The 24,753-nt window shown below is 36.2% G+C and overlaps 1 protein-coding gene across 1 annotated transcript in view; it reads right to left on the bottom strand.

The window, feature by feature from the left end:
• THSD7A (thrombospondin type 1 domain containing 7A) overlaps positions 1-24,753 on the bottom strand; it is a 189,075-nt gene that overhangs the window by 52,643 nt on the left and 111,679 nt on the right. Inside the window, exons 8-12 of the mRNA XM_050971430.1 lie at positions 16,338-16,529; positions 7,980-8,214; positions 4,783-4,898; positions 2,475-2,607; positions 453-556 (exon numbers count right to left, since the gene is read on the bottom strand). Of these exons, the coding sequence (XP_050827387.1) occupies positions 453-556; positions 2,475-2,607; positions 4,783-4,898; positions 7,980-8,214; positions 16,338-16,529 (780 nt within the window). The remainder of the gene's footprint in view (positions 1-452; positions 557-2,474; positions 2,608-4,782; positions 4,899-7,979; positions 8,215-16,337; positions 16,530-24,753) is intronic.

Here is a 24,753-nt window from a genome sequence, read left to right on the forward strand (position 1 = left end):
CAATGGCAGTTTTAGCACTGAGTACCTACCTGGAAAGACTGCCATTCAAAGGACCTTCACAACCTGGAGAAATGGGCTGGCACTGAATTCTAAAGTGTAAATGCAAAGTCTTCAATCTCTCATGATCCTATTGCTCTCTGCAACTACTTTAATTTGAGAGTATAGAGAAGAAATAGCCAAAATGCTCCTGGAGATATGCAGAGAAGGGATAAGGGGGTCACAGACACAAATTGCATCAGGGAACAAGTGCCAGAAGAGTCTGTAAGTTCTCCATGTCAGCAGAGACTCCAAAAATACTGAGACATGGCCCTGAGCATTTTCAGTATTTTCCTTTGCTGATGCACATAAAGATAGATTAAATTAATGTTAGAAGGCCTAAATTGTAAGGCATTTCCCACACCAGTGCATCTATAGATTTCTGAGAATGAATGACAGAAACAAAAGGGTCTAACCTCGTGCTTGTAGCCCAGGACCACAAGTCTCCTGTGCTCCCGGACTGTCTTGGCGCACGTACCACGGTACCAGCTGGCACCTGCGCCATTTGTGCGTCTTCCACCTGAAATGAGAGGGGAAGAAATCCATCTAAACCTTGCAGCCATCAAAACTCAGCCAGCACAAGTGCTAGATAGTGTTATAAACCACCATAAGCTGTTGCTTCTTTTTACTGACTGGTCACAGGCAGTTCACAAAACAACCAATAACAGTACGATAAACTTATCCCTATTCTGTTAACTTTTTTTCTTCTTTTAGGACCTTTTTTTCTTCTTTTCGGAGACCACTAAGATCACATGGAAAAAAAGGAGGAATCAAAGGTAAAAAGAGAAAGGGAGAAAAAAGAAACCAAAAGGAAAGGTAGCTGCAGGAAAGTATTGGGACAGTGGGCTTGAGTGATTGCAAGGGTGCCTCAGGAAATTCCTGGGATTGCTGAGGGGCAACACCTTACAAATGTGGAGCCAGCCAAAAAAGCCAACACGATGGGTCCACCATATTAAAAATAAAACACAAAGAACGTGCAAAAAACTGTCAATAACAAATGCAATACTGCACTGCTTAAATTATTCTATCATTAATATAAACTGCTATGAAACTTTTACAAAAAGTTCCCTGCTAGTGCTGCGGAACACCCCAGCCCTTAAATATAACAAATCCAGGCAAGTCTGTTTGTTGTCACAACTCTAAAATAATCCACAGCTCGAGCCATCAGCAGTTGGCATGTTTTAAACTAACCCAATGGTTTTGCACCTCGAGTTTCATTGCAACCTGCCTCTATGGGACAGCAACTAACTAAGGCACGAGCCAGCTGAGTGTGTGAGTCCATCTGTCACAGCATGTGTGCAGGTCAGAAAGATGCTAAAGGAAATATATGGAACATGTGTTTAGTATTAGTTCATGTCATGAAATATAAATAACCCCATCTACCACTCTCCAGAAACTCTTCTTTCTTATGCTCAGCACATTATCATGTAGCTCAGATATGGAAGATACTAAAGAGATGAGGAGCAGCCAGCATTTTAAAGACAAAACTCAGACTCTTATTTTGACTATAAAAAGTTCTTGAGCTCTATTTCTCTGGTGTTTAGAGTACTGATTTTTGTAGCTCCCCAATGCTTTTTTCAATCTTTTCATACCTTTTAACTGCATAGAGTGTGATCTCCTAATGAATTTGCAATGATAATTCTTATGAGATGATGAAAGCAACATCATCTTTAATCTCAATTTCTTTTCATTAAAATAAGCTTAAATTCTATTTGTACCTCTGCAACAGATAGTAGTTTCATGGGAGTTATTATTCATTAATTTTTTTTTATTATTATTTTGGCAAGTAAATGTAACTAATGGCATCAAAATGTTCTAAAATTTGTCTCCATCAACAGCAAGTTCTTGTTGTATGTCAAGACCTTCCCACACACTCATAGATATTACAGAACTACCCAAACATTTTCTTAAGCAAAAATTTTTCCACCTTCTGGAATAGTCCTTAACATTCTGTGGTGAAGAACAGGGCAATGAAGAGGACACAGGGCATATGGGGGATATCTTCAGCTCTGGACTGTCTCAGGGCTTACAGGGATTGAAAAATGAAGCCTACGGAAGGTCGAACAATGTGGCACCAGAAATCAGCTCTCCTAGACATATAAGCTAGAAGTTCAGAGCTTTGGATATTTCAGAAAGATTTGTTTTATATCTTTAGAATGTCATAACAGTTTCTAGGAAAAATTTATTCTGGAAAGTAATTCTTAGTTTTTGCAATGTTCTTTCCAAGGAGCTGGAACTAAATGTGCCACAGATTCCCTCTGGGCCCAACTAGTCTATATATCTGTTGTGAAACCTTGATTCAGATGTGTATCCTACTTTTCTAAATAGTGCATGGAAGAAAAACAACTATTGCTAAGTAATGGAATTCAGCAAGCTCTAGAGTTAGTACAAGTTTAAAAAGCATATCTGAGCTGTTTCTGGTTGATTGTCTCACATACCTGTAGCTATGACAGACAGGAGAAGCTTCACATTCCCTTTCCTCAAACAAAGAGTCTGGGCATTCCCGACCGCCATTGGCAGGGAGCTGGATGATGACTCGGTGACGGGACTGCTTCCTGACTGTGACACCTCCTGCAAAGAGTAGAATAGCTGGTTTCTACTGCTGCTACTTAAGGTTGAAACTAATTAGGGTGAAAACAAGGTTTTTGAACCAATTGCCATAATATTGACATGCTAATTTGCCCATAAGCAGAAAAATTTAGCCTAATAGTAAAAAAGCTTCAATTTCATCTATAGGTGAGGAAGAAGAACTAAACAGAAAGCAATACCAGCAATACTGAACAAAGGAACAGACAGCTGAAATGAATAAACAGTTCAAGAGAACAAAAATTAAACCAGCTTAGTTTGCTGCTACACTTTACAGTTTGAAGGTGTAAGCTTGCTCTAAACATTTGCATGTAAAACTAGAAACAGAAATTCCACTCTAGAATTCCTTTACAGTTTGCAGTTTTTAATTATTATGGTCATCCATTATAATGCTAAACAGTGAATAGTTCCTGTAGGAATTTTGTTTTCAGTCATCTTCAGGTATTGGTTCTTCAGGCAGAAAATTAAGAGAAAAGCTACAGATCTGTATTAGTTCCACAGCAATGCCTGTGTTAGGTAAAAATCTTGGAAGGTTTTTATTTTTTTTCACAGAGAGCAGTAGAGCAGACATTTGGCTGACTGGGCTGATATCAGCTTTGGGTGGGTTATTACAGCAGCTGCAGCTTGTCTGATCGCAGAAGTGTGCTGGACCACAGCCAAGCAATTGTAATTAGGAGTGAGCAGTAGGAGAATCCCGGCGGTGGCTCTCCACCACCTGGCCACTCTTCAGCACAGAGGAAACCCTTCACTCCTGAGTCAAACAGCTCCAGGAGATGCCAGGAGCTGGCACAAGGGGCAAGGCAGACGTGCAGCCCAGCAAAGATACTGACCTGCTTGCTGGCACAAATGGGTAAACCCCATGAAAAAACAAATGTTTTTGTAGTATAAAGAGAGTTTGACTCACTGAATAGACAAAGCACTTGTAGTTCACAAATATACTGTTTATAGAAGCCTGTACAATAATTTGTGGTAAATATTCAGGAAGGTATGCTCATTGCATCAAGAACTTTCCTAAAACCCACAGAAATTGGAACAGAAAAGGACGGCATTTTCACTCAGTATGATCTCCCCGAACAAAAATATTTCAGAAAGAACAATTAATACTGCTGTAAAATAACACATATATAATAATGAATATCTATTTCATAGATTCAATTCCCCTCTCTTTTTCAAAGGTTAAGAATTTAGTCTTCCTAACCCCTTTTTTCATTTGTTAGAATGCCTTGAACACTGATAGGAATTACTGCAAAAATGCCTTTATGCTTGTGTCCTTTACCAAGCATAAAGAATTGGCCGTGACAGCCCAAGTCTGTATGTTTGATGTAACAATATCTTTTACATTCTGAGAGTAGCTGTGAGTAATCACCATGTCCCACACGGGGATTAGCACCCCGTGGAAGAGGGAGTATTACAGTCTGTCTGTAACAGTACACATTAGAAAGTGCCTCATTTAAGCTTAAGAAGAGAAAAAAACACTAATTCTAGCATCAGGCTAACTTCATGTGTGATTTCACTGTAATAAAAATTCAGGGGTGACCTGCACTGTTTTAAAGAGCTTTGCCAAGTGTATTAAAATGGTGTTGGATTTTATGTTTAAATCAGACCACTCACATCAATGTAAAGTCTGTTGATTTTTATTAACTCTCCTTCAATTTTCCTTGGAGTAGAAGCAGCCAGACAAAATTATGTACAACTGCATATCTACTTAGCTACATACTTATCTCCTTGTATATAAAAACTTGGTTTTTTTTCTGATGAGCAAACAGCATAAACTTAGGTATTTCCAAACCCCATTTTATAATCTGACAATTGAAATACTAACAGTGTAAGTATTGATGTTAAGATGATAAGCTGATGATAACAGCTATGTGTCTACCCCGTAACTAGTTATCTCTTTATCAGTATAAGATGCAAATAGGAGTTTGTAACATTAGGCAAAATGCGGAAAAAATTCCAAACAGATGCATATAGAAAATGGATAGAAATAACTGTTCTGTTCAGCAAAAATTCTATGTCCTCCCTGCAGCAGCTGTACCAGATATTACAAGTCCTCTGTCAGGAAGAGATGTGTATAAGCATTCTGCCAAAATGGATTGGAAGTAATTGACTCCCCATGTTTTATATTCTTAAAATTTCTTAGCATGCAATGGATAAAATTACCTTCTTGACATGAAGAAGGACATGGTGTCCAGTCACTGAATGGAGTCACAATGCAGTCCTTCCTACAGGGAAGGAGACAAGGTCTCACAGTTTCAGGTCGAAGACTTTCAGGGCATCTACCAAAAAAATTACAAAGAAGCATTATCAAATAAACCATCACTCTGCAATGAAGTAGTGAATTGTGTGAGATACTCAATGCTTGTAGGCACATGAGGACAGTGCCTGCTGCCCAGAATTCACCAGGATGGAGCACAGCTATAAAAACTAGTAGCAATTAAATACATGTGGTGAAAGCAAGCCAAATCTAGTGTTTTCTGCACCTCAGGATTTAAATAACCATCATCCCTCACTCACCATGCTAGACTCTGTACTTTCAGGATAATTTCCAAGCTTTCACATAATTATGAAGAAAAGCCATCCCATTTAGCTTAGTAAAATACATTTTCAGGCCTCATCACTTTATCATAAATACAAACTCTGGAAGGACACATATATAGAATAAATAACACTGCCAACCCAGGAACAAATAGGTATAAACTGGCTGTGATTATGAGAGAAACCAGAAAAGAATTTAAAAGTGCCAGATCAATGAGACTGAGAGAGACTGTCAGAAAAGGCAGAAAACCTTACTTGTTTTAGGAAGAGGCTTGATCAGCATATAAAAAGGATTATTTTATTATAATAAAATTATATTATTATTTATTAAAATAATAATATTATTATTAAAATTATTATTATTAATTATATTATAATAATTATATTATTACTACATATGGTACTCATTATCCAGGTCATTTTCCCCATTCTGTGGGGATTCTGTCTTTTTTCATCAAGGAAAAACAACTCTCTATGCCACAATGCTTGTTCCAGAATGATACAATAACTCTTGCAGAAGTACTGAAAATATTTGAAATATTTTCAAAATTTCTATTGCTCCAAAAACATACAGACTGTGGGCTGTCTGAACAATATGTAAAGATGTAAGAAAAACATCACATCCATGTTTGAGAGCTTTTGGATCATTACAGAAAAACATTACTACGATTAGCTTTTCCTCTTTTCAGTCCAGGGCAACTGGGACCAGAGAGATAAGAGAGGCAAGTCTAATGGTAAACTTTCAGGAAAATCTAGTCTCCATGGTCAGCAGAGAGCACTGCCTGTGCGATGTGAGGAGGACAAAAGCTGATTTGCAGTTTTACAGGAACACACTTTTCAACAATAATACTTGCTTGTGCATGATTTCCATCAGATGTCTCTGCATTTCTCTGTCAACTCACATATTCTACTCAGAATATGATCAATTACCATGAACGAGCATCAATTCCTTGGTGCCCTTTTAAAATGGGATCTCCACCCCTTCTCTTTTCTCCCCTCCCACCAATGTGAAAGAACATGAAATAATACAGCTATAGCAACAAAAACCTCCATCACCCCTCTGTAAGTTCTCTCTACAATTTTAAGTCACCTTGTGCCTTGGTTCTATGTGATTCATAAAATCAGATTCTATATGCAAGGGTGTGTTTAGATATGATCAGATACACTTTAAAAAAACTTCTGCTTCCAATCACATATATTGACAATATTGTCAGAAATTTTCTTTAAGATTAAAATTAAAAAAAAATGTTTCTGAGAAGCATTGAACATTGGCTTGCTAATGGCTTTTCTTGAATTGGCTTTTCCCTTTAAAAACAGGAGAAATTCTAAGCATACAAAACAGTCTGAAATACACACATTCACTATTTCATGGAGAGCTTCATCTTTCAGGAGTGCTAAGCACTACAATTGCTCTTCAGATACTTAGGCAAGGCAATTAGTTCAATTAGAACACCATTTCTATGCTTTATATTGCTTGTATTTACTATATATGGCTTAAAGCAAAGTATTGATTTTTTTCAGTCCTTACTCAAGGTCAAATTAAACAGAAAAGATACATGCTGGGGTCTGTAACTTGTGAGGCAGATAAGGCCAATAATATTGATTGTATCATACCACAGTAATCCTTTTTATTAAGGGGAGTTTAAAACAAGGTTCCTATTTACATTTTCATGTTAAATGTCTGGATCTTTTAAAATGATTCAGTGATTTTGATGTGACAATTTGAAGGAACAACCAAGACCTTTTTTCACTTCACATGATCCATTTATGAAAGTATAAAACAGTCCTCCTCCCAGAATTTAACCTCAAATCAAAGGTAGAGGCATTTACAGCAGATTTAAAAAAGAGGAAAAATCAGTTGAAGTTTGTGAGATTTTTTATGTAAATGTTCCAAACAAAAGATCTATCATGAATAAATTCTATCATGAATAAATAGAACAGCAACTTAATACACAACAATTTAGATTACTGACTGTGCAGACGTTACTCCCCACATTTCCATTTAAAGTAAATTAGGCTTAAATCTACAGCCAAATAAAACAGCAAGTGGCAGACATCAAGCAAACATTTTGTGTGAAAATAGCTGCCTCATGAACTTTCTAAATGACCTCCGCTACCAGTTCTTAGAGTTTTGAATCTATTCTGAGTGGGATATATTTACAGACTGCAAATCCCTACAAAGACATTATCAAATGCATTTTACTAGCAGCTAATCTGTATTTAACCCTGATAACACATTAAACTGTAAAACTAAATCATTGGGCCAAAGGAATAACTAAAAACCCACATAAATGGGGAAAAAAATCACAAAGATTGTCAAACTAATTTCAAACTAATGTTTCAAATTAATGTCATGCTATTTTCCACTATGCTGCAGCTCCCTGGTCTGGTTCTGAGAATGGCTTTAGTGTATTTAGATTCATATCACTATTTCTGAGTGGAAATGCACTAATCCATACAGTGTGTTCCTTGTTTGGAGGCAACACGAGGATCTTGGAAATGGTGTTGCTCTGCATTTCATACAGATACCCCAATAATTTTATTGTGACTCAACCTGATGGTAGTAAGGAGCCAACTAGATTGATTTGGCTGTCAGCAGAACCACCATTGTAAATACCACCCGTTAAAATCCATACTGAGAAAAGTATTATCTAGTCTTCCTCTTGTGCCAGTCTTGTATTTTTAGAAGATGAAATGTCCCCTCATGAGAACACACAGAAGAGGGGCTTTTTGCCTTTGCAAGCAGCCATTGGTGATATAGATATAAAGCAGCAAAATCCAAACATAATTTACAGCATGAAGATACTTTCAAAGATCTTTACTTTTTTGGGCCCACTTGTCCCACGTTGACTCTCACACAGATGACCTTTCTTGTCTGCATCCCCACGGAACAGGTGGCCTCCCCGTTCCAGCTGGCAGAGGAGTTGAAAGCAGAGACAGAGGTGTCCTCTATGCACTGTCCCCACGGGCCAGTCTGCCAATGATACACAGTGCAAGAGTGCTCATTACAGCTGCGCGTCTCCTGGAGGGCACTACTGTTCGGGCACTGTGCTCCTCCTGCAACAAGGAAAGAGGGCAAAACATCCTTCACTGGAAGCAGATACCATTTTTATTAAAAAAAAACACGTACCACAAACCCACCTTGAAATTTTCTTAGTTATATGTTATCAGTTTGATTACATGAAAGAAATGCTGTTCCCTTTTCCTCCTCTTCATATGCCCAGTAGTGACTTTGACAAATTTCGGTCAACAAGCCACATAGAACAAATTATTCATGGACAGTATGTAAATCTGTACCAAAAGGATAACAAAATAATCATAACTTCTATTACACTAATGTGCTTGGACTGATCTACAGCCTGATTATATCAGGATTCTCTAGAAGAGACTGAAAGAGATGACACAAGGATGCAAGAAGGTTGTAGACAGAAGAAATGGATAATTATTCTAATTATACATGTGTAAAAACCACTGTTTATGTCTAATTCACGGATGAATTGAAAATTTTGGAGCTCTTGTCCTAGCTCCCAGTGGATGTTTATCCATATTATGTAAACCAAAGAGGATGGCACAGCTGGCAATTCCAGGTCCAGATTAAGAAAACAAAGCCTATTGCAGGTTAAGATTAAAATGCAATCAAGTGTCAATGATTGTGAAGAAAAGCTCAGATAATGCTATCTTTGTTGTGCTTGGTTTCTTTGATAGTATGTTCAGCTCATTATATTCAAGCACTTCAAACCTACTTTGGCCTCCCAGTCCTCCAGGAGAAATGAAGAGGTCTTTCCTACCAGAGCTGATCACAGGCTATTCCGTGTCCAGCCCTGTGAGCAGACATCACACCCGCTAAATATCTGGGGTTACTAGAATCTAGGTTTGAGATTCTGGCCTAAAGGAACAAAGGGCTCCTTTCTCCATCTGATGGAAAGGCAGCAAAAAAAATCTAAGCAACATTTTGGCCTCTCCCAAAGACAAGAAAAGTAAGAGGGACAATTGAAAACGGTTAATTAGTTAATGCTGATGATCCATATGACTTTTCTCTAAAATGTATGCTTCTACCAAATGCATGTTGTAGAGTACATTATTTATACCCCAACATTGAACTTCAGGTTGACTGTCTGCTCTACAGATATTGGGAAGGGAAGGGGTTTTAAGCACCTGTTGTTGAAATAAAACAAAAAAAGTAAATGTAATCAAAGAAACCATGGATGCTTCAAATACTCCAACACAAGAAAGTCAAGTTGCCAGTATAAAAATACTTTATACAACAAGTTGCTCTGCATGATCTAGATCTGCAGCAAACATAAGAAAAGGTTCATTCAAATGAAAATGCAAGATAAAATCATAATTCTCAATTTCTTTCTCTAGGAATATTTTTAATTTCTGGCTTTTCCCTAAAAATATTGATTTAGCCAAGCAACCGCAAACATAATATTAGTTGAGATGTCATGCAACAGACTAGCTAATCTTAAATTTAGCAAAGGGGGATTGGAAAAACCTTCAAAAATATGTGAATCTAATTAAAGTAGTACTTGAATTTTTTTTTGGTACAAAATGGATGCAACTCAAGCCTGTCAGAATTGTTTAAAATATATTTAAAATATATATTTAAAATATATTTTAAATATTGAAAATATGTTTAAAATATTAAATGCCACAGGCACCAGTTCTTAAGACATTTGAGAATAAAGTGACAACTGAGGTTCAGTTTTGGCAGCTATGCAAGAATATCTATTCAGGGGGAAAAAAGAGATTGACATTGACTTGTAAATGAAAAACATTGGGGCATGAATGTCTGCAGCTCAGTGGGAATCCAGTTCTGTTCAGTTTAAATCAGGAGTTAAAAAACATGCAAAGACTGAACAAAATGTGGAAATAATACTACTAAAATAAAAATCAATGTGCCATTCTGTCCAGGAAAGCAGCATTCTCTTGTGCTTCCTCCAATTTAACTAGGTACAGAAAATGCAGAAGGGGTTGGAAAACTGGCAGTTAGAGATGCCCTTTACAACATCTGTGTAGGGGTAACAACTTTATGAGCACATCCCCAGTAGAGGACAGGTTTGAATGTATTAATGAGTATCGCAGAAAAAAAAAATTGAATAGACATTTGAATTCATCAGAATATAGGAAAAAGAGGCATACAATAATAAACACATCCTTTAATAATAAATGATCAGATGACAGTAAAAACACTTCTTGGCAGTACTAAAAATAATAATTTCAAGGATACAAAAACCAATTGAGGCTGAAGAATTTAGCTTTGGGTTTGGATTTTTAAGCAAAGTAGACTTGGAAGGGAAAGACTAGCTTTGCAGAGAGACCTGCATATTGCTCATAAAATATCTGACAGAATTGTCATACATTTAGATTGCTTTTCTGCCTGGTTTGGAGCTGCTAAAGGGGTAAGACCTTGCTCTAGGATATTCAATTATTGGATTTTAATTTTTTTTTTTTGGTGATGTTGACTAGATAACTTTGAAATTTCAAACTGTTAAACATTTTTAAAGCACTTAGGATCAATTTAAGTAATCATTTTGATATCATTTGTTTTTGCAAATTTTTATAACTGCATTTCAAAACAGCTGGAATAATCTTAAAGTTTGAGAAAACAGATGTGACTGAAGTGCCTCTTGTATTCTAGTGAGTGAAATGGGTGTTCCTCATTTCTTTGCTGTAGACAGGAGGTAGGCACTTCTCAAGGCATCTGCACTTCCTGAAGACAGACACAGTCAGAACTCCTGTTCTGCAAACATTGATGCTTCCTCCACTGGTTTACATCAGTTTCACAAACCAAGCAGACCTGTCCTAAATACACAACAGGTCAGGATGCAGAGTGGACTCATGGTAAATGTGAGGTCTGTCCTCAAGACTTTTCCAGGATAGAGTATGAACCCCTGACCCTCACCACACTCAGCAATCTGAGCTGGTGGGCTCCTGAGCAAAAGAAGAACAGTAATATACCCTGCCCTGGCTCACCTTTCTCACACAGGTGTCAGGTCACTTAGTAAATGTTGCCTAAAAATTCAGCTTGCACAGTTCCAAAACTAAGGGGTTTTTTTATTCCTGTTTCATGAACCACCTCATGTTCTCCAAAAGCTATTCTCTTGTGAATGAGCAATTTGCAGCAGAAATAAATACTCAATTCTGTGCTTTCAGATTTAATTACCAAGTGCTGTTATAAATAAAAACAAACTCAATAAATGTAGGAAGAGTAAATATATAAAAAACCCCTAAGCATAACTTCTTGTTTGCAACTATGAAGTCAAACTGTATTGGAATTTAACAGGAATAAAATTTTTAAGCATATCAACAATAATCTGTTAAGTATTGATAAGAAAGTCCTTTGATCCAGCTATTTCTTACATATTCAATAAATTAGTCCTGCAGATAGATGATAAGAGCTGCTGGTCCCTGTCAAACAGACTATCTGATGAGATGGACAACTGATATTCTATACTATCTAACTGTGATGCTTAGTGCTCTGTACTGTGTGGCCATGCCAAATAGTCCTTCTGGCATTACACTTTGCTGATCTATGAGCATATAACACCCATAGCAAAGTCCTACTGCACATGTGCATCTCTCCCCTAAGAGAATAATAATAAAAAAATTTCCCTTCCCTCTCATTTTAATACATTAGGCTTTTAAGTTGTCTTATTTTCCTCTTTGCATTCGACTTTTGGTTTTTTGGTTTTGGTTTGGGGTTTATTTGGGAGGTGGGGTGTTTACTTTTCCAAAATTGTTTTTAATGATAAAACTTTGGATGTACCCACAACATTACTGTTATGCTGTATTACACCAATTTTCCAGTCTATGGCAGTGTATAATCAAAACAGAATCAATCTACATATTTATTACTTACTGAAAAACTAAGATTGATTCAGTACTTTCAGTACTTTTGAGTCTCAGGTCCAGTAGTAATGTGAAATAGTGCACACTACACATTATATAAGATTTATTGCAAGCAGGGAATAAAAAGAAGAATAGAAATATTAAACAGACTATAAACCAAAAATAGACAAACCTACATTCAAGAGATAGGCTGAGCTGTATACAATACCTTCCTAGATTTATGCAGAACAACTGTATGATGTAGCAGGTAACATCACTATGTCCTTTGCTGTCATTTTATATTTTAAGACAGTGACTTTTCTGAGTTTCTTACTGTATCATGAAGATATATTTGACAGTGACACAAATGAGCTAACACTATAGGCAGTCTCACAGACAGGCAAATTTATAAATCACTTTGCCTTTCAAACGTTCAAGCTTAGGACAATGATCTCAGAAAAAATATCCAAAAAATGCTATTGTGACACTCATTTCCACATCTCACAAAGCACAGTAAGTCTTTATCTTGTGAAGAGACTCCTTTCTTTCCACTGAATGCAAGTAAATAAGCCCATCCCAGATGTGCATGACCACACCATGCTTGAGGCCCTGCAGCATGTGGCTTGACCCCATGAAAAGGGTCTTGTTTGGAATGAGGAAATGATGATGAGAGGGTCCACAACTGAGGTCAGCTCCTGGCTCAAGCAGAAATCTCTGTGGTGCTGGAGGAGCAGTTCGTACCCCAGAGCTCATTAGAAAACTTTGTCACTGTTGTAATTTACATATTGCTTAAATTTGTTGTATTTTACATATGGCTTATAGTTTTTCTGTGAACCTATTATTTACACTGAGGAATTAGTATAATACTGCTGAATTATTCCAACTCTAAATCAAATTAAAAAATTGATTAGACTGCGCTTGTTTCCTGCTGGCCAGTCATGTAAACTTGATGGTTTCTTCAAACCAGTTCAGCAGCAAAGATAGACTGGTAATAAGAGGAAAAAAAATTTCTTAGGTGTGAAATGACATGTCTCTGTTACAGACAGTTATATTCCAATGTTAACAAGAAAAATGGTAGAATATAGTATTTTTCATTTCAAAGAGGAGAGAAACGGAACAGTCACAGACAATACTTGATAAAAAGCTATCTGAGCCAGATGAAAAACCTATTTCACATCTATAGAGCCTCAAAAATTTCAAGAGGTGTTCATGTTTAAGTACCCAAATGAATGAGAATTAAATGCACCAGATACTTTGATAGATTGCAGTATTCATTGTCTATGCAAGGCCTGAAATGCTTTGATCTTTCTAGGCTTGCGCACTGAATGACTAGCAGAAGGATGTGTGTGATCAAGGACTCACACCTGGACTCCTTATGTCATTTTAGAATACAAATTTAGCCTTATTCATGGATTTGCAACAGTCTTGCATATTTTTCTTTAATTAATATCCAGTCCTGATATATAATAGGAATAATATATATTTATGTACATTTTCCTATTGTGTTTTGAGTAAAAACTCAAGGTAACAGGATACAGAAATTACTATGGAATAGCTTACCTAGCCTGATCTGCTCAAGAAAAGGTTCAGAAATCCAAAAGAAAACTTGTGTGACTGTTCACCTGAACAGAACTGATAGCTGTTTTCAAAACTCAGTTTTAACATGTAGATGGAATTATCAGTCTTACATTTATGAGACTTGGAATTCTTAGTTTTACATGATGCTTACAGAGCTTCCATCTAGAGTTCTGTGCATTTCAAGTTCTGAATAGAACTGAGAATTGCATCTTTTCCAAAAAATGTTCATGTGAAGCTTCCTTTTATATCAGTGGAATGCAGATGCTCAAACACATGGATATATTCTGTGCTCCTAGAACAAGAAATGACCTCCCAGCACCCAGTATTTTATGTTTTGGGAACACAGCTGATCTGGGTCATGGGATTCTGGAGGTGGAAAGTCATTCAGTTATTTGTCATGTAACAAATGACTAAGAGGCATAACAGGACTATGAGGAGAAAGATGAAAATAACTCTTAATTCCACTGAAGCATAAGAAAAGGTTAAACTGATACATTTTTTAATATAATACAAGAAAAGGTGAAAAGTACTTTCCAGCTAAAGTTGTAATACCCTAAGGCTTGGAAGGTTCTTTCATTTATTTATACACTTTCATTCTCTGCAGTTTGTATGAGTGCAAAGGAGCACTGTATGGAAGAGATCTGACTGAGATGTGAGTGCACTGCAGGGTAAGCTGGGCAGACCTAGCAGCTTGCATCCTTGAAAAGAGCACAGAATAACTTCACCTGAAACAATGGGAAAAAAGGCAAGGTTTGAGCAAAGCTGAAGCACTACAACACCCAGGTAATGAGTTAGCTTTCTCAGCCTTATTTTAAGGATTTCTTCACTATGGCCTCTGTGGTTTGAGATCTGTCAGTCTTTGGTGATAACTCTGTGGTGATTCTGATCACTGCACAACAAATATTAATAAAATTCACATACCCAAAATCCAGGTGATGCTGAACAACTTTGCTGCATCTGCAGCCTTGTAAATTAACCTAGGTTGTACTAAGTATCAAAGTCAGAATAAAAAGTACTTTTTAAGATTAAGCATAAGAAAGTGGAATAATTTTTCCAGTAATTTAGGTTCTATTGTCTTGACATACATGGAGAAGCAACAAGCATGTGAATATATGTTTTTAATTGAATTATATGGCTCTGTGTTTCTCCCAAATGAGTCTGTTCAACACGCTGTATAAAAAAAGGGACACCACACACTAAATTTTTTTATTATTTTAAAAGTGTTTCTACTTTGTTACATTAGATCCATCTAAGTAATTTATTATTTGCATCACCTACTAAAATAGAGTACAGTTCTGATTGCCACTTACATTTCTAGCAAATATTCCGTTCAGGGAAAAGGCTGAAAGTGCTTGCTATGGTTTTTTTTACAATCACCCAAATTCTGCCAAGTACACAGTACACTTTTAGCAATTTTAGTTGTGCCTGCAAACTAAACTGCAAACAGTTACTCTGTTTCACTGCTTCCATACCTTGCAGCTTTCACTTTTCAGCTAAATTTGATCTTAAGATAAAGTAATAAAATGCTTAACAGTTTAAAAGAAGAACTAACACATACATGTAATAATTTTCTTTTGAGGCATTTCACTTTTATGTCAGTAACACATGTGAGCAAACATCTTCCAAGAACTCTTTGGTGACTATGTCTCCTGGCTCCTGTACGAGGCATTTTATCAGCTGGACCCTTGCACACTTGACATGACCATTTTTGAATAATGTTATAGACAAGATACATTTCCTCTAAACACACCCACCCCCCCAAATACTTAAAACCAAAACAAAAAAGAGCGGTAGGAACCATGGGAAATCATCAAAGAATAGCCATGAACCTGTATCTAAAACCTGTTTTGTCTTCTCCTTTATATTCCAGCTATGTCTTCTCTTTGCATATGCTGCAGACACTGCACAAGGATCACTTGAATAAATGGAAACCATTCAAGAGTGAAGAGTTGCAGGGCAAAACCCAAAATTTTGCTATGAATAACAATGTTAGTGGGGTAACATAAGTTACCAGCTAGAGAAAAGAAAATACAAAACCCTTTTGCTAACATTTGAACCATTAAAGTTCTCGTCTTTTCAGCATTCAGGATACTTGTATCTTTCCAAACTGGACAACATTTGAATCATCAAAATTCTCATCTTTTCAGCATTCAGGATACTTGCACCTTTAAAAATTGGACAACATTTGAATCATCAAAATTCTCATCTTTTCAGCATTCAGGATACTTGCACCTTTCAAAATTGGACAACATTTGAATCATCAAAATTCTCATCTTTTCAGCATTCAGGATACTTGCACCTTTCAAAATTGGACAACATTTGAATCAGCAAAATTCTCATCTTTTCAGCATTCAGGATACTTGTACCTTTAAAAATTGGACAACATTTGAATCAGCAAAATTCTCATCTTTTCACCATTCAGGATACTTGTACCTTTCCAAATTGAACATAAATTAGCACTGTTAATCTGTATCGGATGAAAAGTTTGTGTTGTTTAATTTTAATGAAAACAAGAAAATTGTATATCTGAAATAGAAACAGTAACATTAGGCACACTAAAAACATATAGTAACATTAACTGAAATGAGCAAAATAAATGCTCTTTAAAACAGCTTTAGGTACCAGGAGTAAATATAGGATAACCATTTCAACAATTCTGCTGTATTTAAAAACCCACAATGTGACCTAATAATTCGTTTCTGTCGATCAAGAAATTTGACATTACAGGGCAGTTGAGGATTGCCAATCCAGGAGGAGAGGGGAGCCCTTACCTTCACCTGCGTAAGCCAGGATGGAGCGGGCTCGCAGCTGCTTCCCTTCTGTGGTTTTCCCGGAGCAGGTGTGGGAGCAGGAGGACCAGGCAGACCACATGCTGAGCACGCAGTCCTTGGGGCACGGCGCTTCGCACACCACCGGGATCGGGTAGATGGCATCTCTGCACAGCTGCCTGTCAACCTCTTCTCCTGGGAGGAAAAAAAAAATAAAGAAAAGGCCATAGCAGTCTATCATTTGCTAAATTAACTCAAAATGAGCAATCCAGTCCAGATGGGTGCACAAATAAATTAGATTCTGTTCTTCTGTATGAACAAGGTAAATAGATTTTTTTATTACTTGTCTCCTCTGCCTCGATTCTAGAAGAGCATACTTAAACCTAAGTTGTTTAGATATTCTCATGAACTGAATGCCAGCCTGGGTGGTCTTTAGGCTTTTGTTTTGTAATATATGTTCCCACACAAAATCCAAATGTAACCGAGTATATAACAACCCTATGGAAAACTGTGTACATAGAGATGCATGTATAGAAATGACCCATATTTCATCGAGATTTGTGGGAAAAGGGGAAAAACATCCTTTATAATCCACAATTCCTCCTTTGAATTGCAGCTATCTGTCAAAATATGCAGTAAATTACAGTCAGAGTGTTGTTTGGTTAGAAACATCTTCATTTGTTAGCAAATCAGCAACACATCACTCTTTGTGTCATGGAGATATAACACGATCTATGCATTTGTATTCTGTAGGTACACATTTCACTATAATAATAAGATCCAGGCAGGTGTGAATTGCTTAATGAAATATTAGCTAATATTTAAGTAGCAGGGTTGCTTTTGTTTTCCATCAGATCATCATAGGACCACTATGTCTGAGATCTGTCCAAACAGCACCTTAATCACAATATGGATAGTTTTGTGAGGAGACATGATTTCTTGATCAAAGAAGTTAATATTTATTAAGGGGGAAAGAATGAATGACCACATATTCTGGTGGTACATATCAGTAAGTATCATGATAAATCTTCATGTTGGAGCGAATGATGGAAAAAATGAAAGAGAGAAAGACTCGGGTCCACTTTTTGGAATTCTAGCCTTGTTAGCCCAACATAATGCCTGTTATAAGGAACTGAAAATGTTGCATCTAAGGGTACACTGAACTTCTGAGGCCTTGACGACCACATACAATTAAGGCATGAAAGAGCCAGCTCATTTATAAACATAAAACTTATTTTTTTTTTAATTTTCTAAAAAGGATAACAGTTCAAAGCATCTCAATGCCTTTTGTGCTATATGATCTTTGCTGTACTCAGGTACAAAACCTTCTGTTATGATTCATCTACTGAAACACTCTTGAATTTTACATGATCCTGACAGGACAAAACATGAGTAGTCTACATTATGCACTTTCTAAGACCCATCATGTCAGCCCCTTTGTTTTAATAGCCAATGTCAACAAAATAATGACTTATCAATATTTGCAAATGAATGTAAGTCTTCAATACAACAAAATGTTTGTTAGAAATATTGATCAAACACCCTGTAATTGAATCATAAAGGCATCAGTTACTGTTAGTAACTACCACAATGGATTCTGAAAGCTACTTCAGCAAGAACTGAGCATATGATAAATGAAGCTAGAGATGTAAAAACTCCTTTTTACCAAGTCTCAAGTTAGACTTTATTGCTCAATAGATGTATAATAATGAATTGGTTCAAATACTAATTAAAACAGAAACTACATAAACTCCATTTTTTGTCATTCAAAGTTTACCTTCTTTTAAATAAGAATCTCTTAAATGGAGTTCCTGAAACCAGAAGATGTTTAGTACTAAGTCAGAAGCGTTAACCAAATTCTTTGTGAAAGAGTTAAAGATGAAGGCCATCCATTCAATATTAGATCCTTTTGAACAGTGCCAAGTATTTTAGTCATATAGAATATTTAGGCACAACAGAAGTACAAACATCAATCTTCCTTGGTTCTAAAAACCTGGGAAAATCCTGCAACTCATGTTTTTAAAATAAGTCATACTCATCTGAATTATAAAGACCTTTGAGATCAAGTCAGTCTCAACAGCTATATTTTCCCATATTAAAATACAAATTTGAGCCCTGCCAAAGGCTTCACGGTTCTCCCATGCCAAGTTCTGCTTCCCTCACTGGACTCAGTCTTTGCATCAACTGTTCTCTCTGTTATATTGCAGGTCATCACACCCTGACACCTGCGCAGGAGGGATTCTTTTCTGCTTCATCAGAAGGGCATTTGTTAGGGCTCAAGGACAAGAGATAGAGGAGAGGACTAAGCTTCTTTTTCAGACAGGAAAAAAAATGCTCGAAAAGGGGTGAAACCTACTCTCAAATTATTCCATTGCTAGATAAGACTCAATCAGGTAAACTGCTAGTACACATGCACACTTTGCAAGAAATGCTACTATTACAATAGTGTGTCACAGTATAAACAAACAGCACTATACTGAATTTATTTATCACTCATTGGCTTTTAATTTTATTTTAAATTTAAACTCAAGCTTAATTTGTGTCACAATAAAGAATATTTTTAACTTAGTTTCAGTCCGAGTTTATATCTCAAATGAAACCAAGCCTTCACTCTCTCCCAAAATCAAAAGCCCTATTTTATTTTTTGCTTTTAGAGACAAAACATTCTAGAGATACCTATCTCACATATTGGCATTTTGTTTTTGTCATGTGTTCAATTGTTATCTGATGAATTCAATAGCATAGAAATGTAGTTGGAAGAAATGCCTTATAATGGGTACTTCTTATCTTCAGGGAAATATTTTATTTATACTAAATTGTTTCTGACGTTTCACTAATGGTTTTATGAACAACTTGACCTTTTTTGCCTTCCTTTTTATAGGGCGTAGTGTAGTCAACCACCAGGAACCACTCAACCATAAGCTGGGAACAGTGCCAGTGTAAAGACTACTTAGAAAAAGTCCCATTTGAAAATGTTTGCCATTGAGTGTTGAAGCCAGTCCAGAGAAGGGCCCTGAAGGTGAGCAGAGGGCTGGAATATGTCTCCCATGAGGAATGGCTGAGAAAATTGAAGTTGTTCAGCCTGGAGAAGAGAATCCAATGAGACATTATAGCAGCCTTCTAGTACCTGAAACAGACTGACAAGAAAGATGAAAAGGGGCTTTTTGAAAATGCATGCAATGATAGGACAAGGGGGAAAAGCTTTAAACTAAAAGAGAGATTAAGGAAAACATTCTTTGCTGCAAGAGAGGAGAGGCACTGCATAAGTTGTCTGTAGACATGATGGATGCTCCATCCCTGGAAGTGTGCAAGACCAGCTTAGAGGGAGCTGTGAACAACTTGTTTTAGTGGAAGGTGTCCCTGCCCATGGCAGAGAGATTGGATCAAGATGACCTTTAAGGTCCCTTCAAACCCAGCCATTTAATGATTATATGATTTTATTTGAACATTGCGAGTATAAATTTATGTGGCATAAGTACTGGAGACAGAACTCAAAAAAAAAAAAAAATTACTGAAAGGCATCTGCCCTGGGTTACTCATACTCTAAACAACAGAATGACAGAAAAGTAAAAAACAGAGACATGAAAACAGAATATGACATTTCTGTCAAGAGGAATCTTCACCACTTATCAGTTGACTTGTTCATTAAAATCTAGCAATGGAATCTAGCAGTATTCCACATTTGCAAACAATGCCTATGTTGTTGAATTGTATTTCTCTCTTAGGCAAGAGACACACATTTTGGATTAAAAACTCCAAATAACACTTGAAATGACAGCACATAAAAATTGCAGGAGGAAAAAGGCTTTTTTTTTTTTTTTCAAAAATTTAAAATGTCAAAAATTGTTTAAACCTTTCCTGGGATATTTTTTTACAGACTTACATCAGTGAGGAGTGGTGACAGGATAGTCTTTTGAATACACATCTCTTTATCAAATAATTATGCTGGATCCATCTGAACAATCAGCAAAGCAAGTCACTACATAAACCTCCTTTTGGCAAAGTTCTTGGCTCAAAGACTTCCTGATATATATGCCCACACGAGAGCCACTATTGAACTACAAAATTATTTCGTCATTTTAAAACAAACAAACAAAACCAACCAAAAAACACCAAGCCAACAAAAAAAATCCCAAACTAAAGAACAGGCACATTTTACAGATCAGAGAGGTAGCTTGTGAATAGCATTCAGGAGAAACCGATTAATAAATATCAGTATTCATATCACCATTCTTGTTTTATTACATTCACAAAGCAGGTATTGTATCTGTGAAAATTTAGTCTGGACGCTAAAAGTTGAGCTGGACCACGCTGTGTGGTTAATGCAGTTGAATCATGTCAGCCCTTTGTTTTGTCTACTCATCTGTAAAATGTATCTGATATTTAAGTTTCTTGTAAAATGCTTTAAGTTCCAATGGGAAGCATTCCTAGAGCTGGAATCACTAGAGAGACATGGTAAAGAAACCCTCTTGCTTATTGTGCATCTTTAACATAGTGCATGCTTCAGTGCACAGTAAAAAATTGCTGTCAAATTCTGACCTGTAGTAAATGGGAAGGCAAGTGCTTAACAGAGAGCAAAATGCTTTTTAAGCCTTAAAATGAACAGTAAAATCACTGCAAGATCCAATGAGGCATAGAGAACAACTTTAAAAAAACCAGCATAAAATAAAGTTGCTGCTGGAGCCCTATGTAATAAGTCAATGAGCCTGGTCTCAGTTCTAAACAAGGAAAGCAGTTATTGTTTCTGAAAGAGTGACCTATAACCTGATATAAACTAAGTAAATTTTGACAATAAAATTAAAAAATGTGGAATTGAACCAAGAGAGCATTTTGAACTTTAGTAGCTGACATTATTTTACCATGCTTGTGTAATTAGTGAAGGACAGTAATATCTCACATTGGTAAAACAAATTTTACAGTTGTATTTCAAAGTTCATAAAAGAAGTAATGACAGCAACTGAGCCCAAATGCTAAAACTGAACTGCAGACTTCATATTACTTATTGCTTGTTTCAATATGTTCAAATTTAGTATTATATCTTCAACTTGAAGGAAAAAAGTCTCTTCTATCAGCATCTTGTATATGATGTGTCACCCATTGGAAACTGCTGGGCAGCTGAAATATTTGGAAAAGCAACAGAAAGCCCAACTTTTAATGTGATTATGGTTGAAGGAGGCCTTATCATTATTTAAATGCCTAAAGTAATGCCTCTAAGCATGGAGGCTGCAGGAGAAAAATGCAGCATTACTTCACACAATAGCAAAATCTGTGAGCTGTGTTGCTTGCCACTGACTGTTTCCTTCCTTTGCTGTGTAGAAAAATAATCAACAGGAAAATATTGAACTGCCTCTAGTATGAGTTGTAAAGGCTGAAATGGCTGAGAATGTTCTTTATCTTGAACTCCTGTCTAGTTTCCCATATGCATTCCTTTCACATGAGGACCTGTACCTGTCCTTGCACCGACCCCCTTGTCAATCTCACAATGTGTCAGATTGGCTGAGGAACCAAAAATCCTGTGTGGACTCTGTCCACCAAGAACAAAATATGCCTATCTATATTCAAAACTTACTAAAACCAGAGCTGTGCTATGTGCTGAGTTGTGTTTTCACTTGGACTAACTTTAACCACAGTCACAGTTAGTAAACCTTATTCTTCTCCACTAAAAAGTCATCAGTCCATAATCCACCTGCCTCAAAGTTACAGGAATGTCACGACTGCACTGTAAGAGTAGAGAAGCAGTGTTAATGAGCTTAACTGTAATGATTCTTAAGAAAATTTTTTAAAAATTTGAGAATATAATTAAGTAGAAAAATGTACAAATTTATCCAAATGTTAAATTCTACACTAGATTTTTTTTAGTAATAACCTAATCAACACATTGGATGATTAGTCTAATGCAAAATGGAAATTCTTCACACTACAGAAAAGCTGTCAAACTTATCAAAACCTCATACATCTTCACATGCCAGGACACCTTATATCTGAGCAGAAAGTAATCAAACACCAGGATAAACTAAAATTATTGTTTTAATTTTTAGTACTTCTGCATTTCTTTCAAATCACTAATTGATTACCAAAATTCACCACAACAGGAAAAATCATGCATGCCTAGCATGAATGGTGACAGCAAATTATGTTTTCCTTCCAAACCTAGAAACTCCAGAGTAGTGTGATGTTTTCTTTCTAAAACTATCAGAAAAGGACCCAGGATTGATTTTTTTTCTTCTTTTTTTCTAGCAATTCTGTTTTGTTGTTTGTTTTTCCTTACAGGAGGAGTTCTCTGAGGAACACACTTTTAGAGCACGTGTCTCTAATTAAAGTGTATACACAACTTCAAAAAGCTGACCCAGATTTTTCAGTAGGGAGAATTTAAAAGTTATTTTCTGAAAACCTAATCAAATAGAAAGAAGAAATGATAATATTTACGTGAACTTCATCATTTACCGTCTTGTTCAGCTCAACAATCTTAAGAGTATTTGGAAGGAAAAAAAACAGCGCTTGCAGCAGTATCTGCCTGAAAGAAAAATTCTTGCCCTTCAGTCAGTTCAATACTAGCAAATAGCACATATTTGATAGACAATAGGAAACTTTTAATGTTTTACTCACACTATCCTTCATATCATGTTAATGGTATTTATTCACACTTGCTCATAAAAACCCCTTTAATGTTAGTAAAATGGCAATGTCTTTCAAAACAGCAGCAACAGTCTATTACCTTAGTAATTATTTTCCATTACAGATCTTGAAACAGCTGTCAAAAATATCAATAAATTTTCAACATTTGGAACAATTTTTAACCTCTCTAATTATCAAACATAAAGTAACAGAAACTACAGATTGTGACCTCTATATATCCTACTTCGTTGACTCTTAAGTTTTTCAACAAATTAAAAGTGAAAAGATTGTGTATCTATCCCTTGTGTTATTATCATCAAGTGAAGCTTTTACATTCCTGTCTAATGCTTAGGTGCCTAGCTGGTAGCTCTAAGTGTTAAATCAGTTGCTAATTCCCTAATCACATGCCTTTCTCTCAATTGCTTTTGCTAAGTAGCATTTGCATTTAATTAAGTACATCTTAATTAGTTGATGGTTAATATTCTTGAAGTAATTTTCTTCTAAGAAGCCTAAGTAGAAACGGCAGTGATTTCAATGAAGACAAATACACTGGTTACTCACATCTGTTCATTATGCAAAAATGACAGAAAGTTGGTCTAATAGTTTAATGATATGTAAACACTGCAGGATTGTAAACTCTTTGATTTGATGGCTTGTGTGTGCAAATTTACTGTGGCTTTGCTTCCAGAGTAGTGTCATGCACTTTATTCCTTACTGAAAGAAAAACAGTAAACAAGATACTTCTGCCACTTACTCAAAAAACCCACTGTGAATTTCATAAACACGTATGTTTCTATTTCTTTTTGTTTGTTTATTTGTTTTTAAACAAGAAACTTGAGAGCACAAGCACAGGTATCATTATCTTTTTCACATTTTTACCCTTCCTGCATAGATAAACCAGAGACTTATAGAAAAAGCCACTGACCGCTGTGCTTTGCCTATGGAAATACTGGAAAATACATATACCTTTTAAAAGAAACACTAAATTTTAAAATATGATTTTAATTTTTTTTAAGCAAACATTTGCAATGACAAATGACTATTAATGACAGGAAGTAATAGTATACAAAAGCAAAATAGCTGGAGCGTAGAAACCCACCATGTCCAGTGTTTTTACAAGGATAACAGCATGTTAACACACTCAAGGAAAAAATCATGATCTTTTTATTGTTTTCTATTCCTTAATGAGATGAAACACCACATTTTACAAGCAATAACTTCTTGTTAATGGCTTGATGCAAATTTCTTCTTTATTCACCTTATGGGAAAAGTAATTCTGCTGAGTGGGATGACACTGGCTTCAAGAACTCCCACATTCATGCAGAAACATAATTTCAAAAATAGTACCTGAGCACTTCAGCTCCTTCTCTGTAACCAAACAGTAAATGAGCTCAGTTACAGCTTACAGGGTGGCATGTGTTTGCTAACCTTTCCCACACAGCATATACCAACTGAGTAGAAAAAAGGCAGAAGCAGGTAGCACTGCAAGTGATTTATAGGAAAGGTGAACAATGTGAAAGCCATTCTGCTCCAGAATGGTTTTCTGGAGCAGAATGGCAGAATGGAAGAAACCTTGCAACGCTGGTTACAAGGTTTCTTCTCTGTCCTTAAATTCATCTAAATTTTCAATCACGCAAATTTCAAGAAAAGTGAGTCACTGATTAAAAAAATCCAGGTCAGTATTCCATAAAATAATACATTTACCTACCATGCACCATATACAAAGCAGTTACAGGAATAAGCAGAAAAAAAAAAACCACTCCATACTTTGAAATAATGGTAGTAATAAAGGGAAAACTCTGAC

This window comes from Serinus canaria, chromosome 2 (genome assembly GCF_022539315.1).
Source record: "Serinus canaria isolate serCan28SL12 chromosome 2, serCan2020, whole genome shotgun sequence".
Classification (NCBI taxonomy): Eukaryota; Metazoa; Chordata; class Aves; order Passeriformes; family Fringillidae; genus Serinus; species Serinus canaria.